This window comes from Octopus bimaculoides, chromosome 22, assembly GCF_001194135.2.
Source record: "Octopus bimaculoides isolate UCB-OBI-ISO-001 chromosome 22, ASM119413v2, whole genome shotgun sequence".
In the NCBI taxonomy this organism is placed as follows: domain Eukaryota; kingdom Metazoa; phylum Mollusca; class Cephalopoda; order Octopoda; family Octopodidae; genus Octopus; species Octopus bimaculoides.
In genome coordinates this window covers 31,757,188-31,761,569 of record NC_069002.1, presented here as the reverse complement: position 1 = coordinate 31,761,569, position 4,382 = coordinate 31,757,188, and the positions used below count along the sequence as shown (strand labels likewise).

Below are 4,382 nucleotides of genomic sequence, written 5' to 3'. Positions count from 1 at the left end.
ATGCTAGCATGGAAAGCGGACGTTAAACGATGATGATGACCGTTGCTGATAATTTAAGTACACCAATCAGTTATTCATTCATAATAACATTGGCAGTGTTGTTATTGATAAATTAGTCATCATTGTTATAATCGTCATCATCATCATCATCATCATCATCATCATCATCATCATTATTACCACTTGTCTTCATCATTAAAACCATCATCAGTGTTGTTGTTATTGAAGTGTATTTCTTCCCTAGCTTGGTCAATTAAACCGATTTCTAATTAGTTGTAGAGCACTCTTAATGAACAAATACTTCAAATTAGACAAATTAAATTGTGCTTTGTGTGTGTGTGTGTGCCTAGTTACCACTTACATTGCTCCTTTCTATTTTAACCCTTTTGATACCAGTCCAACTAAAACCACTCCCAGTTCTATAGAAATGTCCCGTTTTAAAGGGATCTAAATTTAAAAAAACTTTCCATCAAATTTGATGTTAATTTATGTTCCAAACACCAGCTACATATCTTTTATCTTTTACTTGTTTCAGTCATTGGACTGTGGTCATGCTGGGGCACCACCTTGAAGGATACAGTCAAACAACTTAACCTCAGTACTTTCTGTTTTTTTTTTTTTAAGTCTTGATCTCTTTTGCCAAACTGCTGTTACAGAGATGTAAACAAACCAACATCGGTTATCAAGCGTTTTTTTTAAAACACACACACACACACACACACACACATTAATGTTTGTTTTTATGTTCAGTTATAATAAAAGTAATTTTACATTAATCTGACGAAAATATTTTGGCAAATTAAATTTAAATGTTGAAGTGAATCTGACAGTTTTTGTGTGTTTTTAAATGGCTTATAAACACCTTCCACGCTGCAATTGTTTTTGTTTCAGCATACAATCTCAGATCAGGTCACTTGCTATGCAAGTACATCTCCGTAATAATAATAATAATAATAATAATAATAATAATAATAATAATGATAATAATAATAATAGGGGTGAAAATAACAAACTTAACATGCAATAAAAATGAAAGAATAACATTTAAAAAAAACCTAAAATGGTGAGTTGATAAATAGTTAGAAAAAAAAAGATCAACAGGTAAACAGATAGCTGGAATAATAAAGGTTGGGACTGTTGTTAATAGTGGCGTTGATTATGATGATAATGTTGATGGCAGTGGAATTGAATCAGCTATATAAAATTAAAATGTACAACAAAGAATAGAAAATTATAGAATAACAAAATAATAAGGTAAATGAATAAATATAGCTGGATGGGGGTGAGATAATGATAGGGAATCGTAATAAAGAACGACAGAATGCCAAGGGACATTATATATATATATATATATATATATATATATATTACACTCCTACACATGTTTACATGTATATGCTTATAAACATACATATATACCTATTCATCAATCAATTTAACTGTCCAGCTGTTTGTATGTTCTACTACCTATGTTTACTATTTGCACACCTGTCTAAATGTCCTCTTTCTCTCTCTCTCTCTCTCTCTCTCTCTCTCTCTCTCTCTCTCTCTCTCTCTCTCTCTCTCTCTCTCTCTCTCTCCCTCCCTCTTGCACCCTCTCATTTGTTGTGTGTCTGTTTAACAATTTTTTTTTTTCTTTTTGTTTCAACAACATCCAGAAAGGAAGGAAAAAAAAACATGAAAAACCAACCAAGATAGTTTACACACCTGCACACACACACACACACACACACACACACACACACACAGACACACACACACACACACACGCACACACACATGCGCACACACACTCACATATGTATACGTGTGCATTTGTCCATGTGTACAGACGTGTATGTGTGTTCCAACAGGAAGCATAAGTGTGTTTCCTGTTGGTGCGTGACAATACTCTGCTTAAACCATGACACACACACACACACACACACACACAGAGTTTTACATTGTTTTACCTGAATGCGTAGGTGGGATAGTTTATTTATTTGATCAGTTGTTATTACAGGTAGATAGATGTCTCTTCTCCTACCTCAGTCATGAAGTAAGAAGTAAAACTACTTTGTCTCTCACTCAGGCCAACTAGAGTCTTACTTACCATCATCATCATCATCATCATTAAAACATCCCTGTTGTGTGCTGGCCTGGGTTGGATGGTTTGATAGGATTTGTTGAGTCCAAGGACTGTGCTATACTTCAGTGTCATCTCTGGTATTGTTTCTATGGCAGCATGCCCTTCATAAAGCCAACCACTTGGCAGTTGTGTACTGGGTGCTTTTTTTCTTCATGCCACCAGCACTTTGAGGTTACCAGTCTGCAAAACCTGTGGAAGGGAATAAGGTATGCCCTTATGCTAGTTGGGTTTAAGGAACGAGAATAAAAAAAGTTGGAGTAGAATAGGTTTCTTGTAATAGAGGAGCTACACACATTTAGGGAAGAGAGTGAGAATGAATTTGTAGTATCTGTAAAAAGATGCTTATGTTGTGAAATAGCATCAAGGAAGTTCTGCCCCATTGCAGAGTCTGCAGAAGCTATTTAACCCTTTTGCATTTAAACTAGCCATATCTGACTCAAATATTCTATCTGTTTTCTGCTCAAACCAGCCATATCTGGCCTCTTATACCTATCCTCCAGTGTCATTCTAAAAAAACAAAAATATCCACATCCTAGTTCGCTGCCAGTACCGCTGGACTGGCCCTTGTGCAGGTGGCACGTAAAATACACCATTTCGAACATGGCCGTTGCCAGTACCGCCCGACTGGCCTTCGTGCCGGTGGCACGTTAAAGCACCCACTACACTCTCAGAGTGGTTGGCGTTAGGAAGGGCATTCAGCTATAGAAACTCTGCCAGATCAGATTGGAGCCTGGTGCAGCAATCTGGTTCACCAGTCCTCAGTCAAATCGTCCAACCCATGCTAGCATGGAAAGCGGACGTTAAACGATGATGATGATAGAATATCGCAAAGGTAATGCATGATTAATTCAAAGGAATGTGAAGAAATAGCTACTAAATTTGACATCTGAATGTTAAAGGGTTCAAGATAATGCAAGCTCTTCTTCTGATGAGGACTAAAGTCATCACCTTCCATATCTTCAGCAAGTATCTCAGGGTCACATGTGTTTTGCTCCTTAACCTGTATGCTTTGCCTGAGTGGAACAGCAAGGGCTGAATTAAGCTCTGCCAACAGAAGGGTTCTACCTGTGGTCTCTTGTCACCCAGCATTACCTTGCAGTGGTTTCAATTGCCCTGTTATGTAATACATCCATTCATCGTATCTCCTAATATTCCTGGAAGTGTTATGGGCAAGAGTTAGGGCTGTATCAGAAGCAATCATCATTGCACTTCCCTACTGGATTCCCAAGTGTGACCAACTGGGACTACGGATGTTATCCAACCATCTTGTTTGTGGTCTACCCTTAGGGTCTCCTGCTGGGTGGCTCAGCTTGGAGAATTTGCCTTGCAACCCTTTCCTGCAGCACCATAGCACTGGAGCTGTGACCTCTCAATCAGGTGTAAAACTTCTATCAACTGAAATTATCCCAACAATGAGAAGACAAAACCTTCCCTCTTGTGGGGGGAATTGCTTAAAATCTAAATATTTGCACAAATAAAGCAAGGGAAGTAACTCCAGTAAGATCAATTATCTCCCTTGGTTTAACTTTTCAAACACTCTTAGGAGTTTTTGCCTACTCATGGCATAGATAATCTCAGTAGATCAAAGTTTTTGAACTCACTATATTACATATGTTGAGATCCTGGTGTTTTTGTGCTTATTATCCATAATGTTCCTCCACAGTATTTTCCTTCACCTGTAGTATATTGCAAGAGAGTTATGTGCCTTGTTCAGAGGGCATAGCTCAGTCCACGCATCACCAGTCTTGAAGGTGTTTGTGATGGTAGGATGGGAAAAGCAGCTGTTGTGAAATTGGAGCTTATAACTGTGTGATCATTAACGTATCTGTACAATTGTTGTGGCCCACAAAATATTGTTAGACCAGACGTTATGTAAAGTTATGTCTTCAGACTTGGTGCAGTTAGAAACACATATTGATATTTTTTTTCTTTTGTACACATGAAATAGGAATTATATATAGTTTGTCTAAGTTTATGAGGATATAACTGCTGTCTGGTAGTGAATATAGAAAGTTAAAGCACTGAAATGATAAACATAGGCGTAGGAGTGGCTGTGTGGTAAGTAGCTTGCTTACCAACCACATGGTTCCGGGTTCAGTCCCACTGCGTGGCACCTTGGGCAAGTGTCTTCTACTATAGCCTCGGGCTGACCAAAGCCTTGTGAGTGGATTTGGTAGACGGAAACTGAAAAGAAGCCCGTCGTATATATGTATATATGTGTGTTTGTGTGTCTGTGTTTGTCCCCCCCCCCCCC

At 38.2% G+C, this 4,382-nt stretch overlaps 1 protein-coding gene across 5 annotated transcripts in view; it reads left to right on the top strand.

The window, feature by feature from the left end:
• Positions 1 to 4,382, top strand: part of LOC106869635 (E3 ubiquitin-protein ligase XIAP) — a 174,854-nt gene that overhangs the window by 155,573 nt on the left and 14,899 nt on the right. Inside the window, exon 4 of one of the 5 annotated variants that reach the window (XM_014915451.2) lies at positions 536 to 822. The exons of the other annotated variants lie outside the window; for them this stretch is intronic. Within the exon in view, the coding sequence (XP_014770937.1) occupies positions 536 to 571 (36 nt within the window). The 3' untranslated portion in view covers positions 572 to 822. Of the gene's footprint in view, positions 1 to 535; positions 823 to 4,382 lie in introns of those variants that run through there. 5 annotated transcript variants of the gene reach the window in all.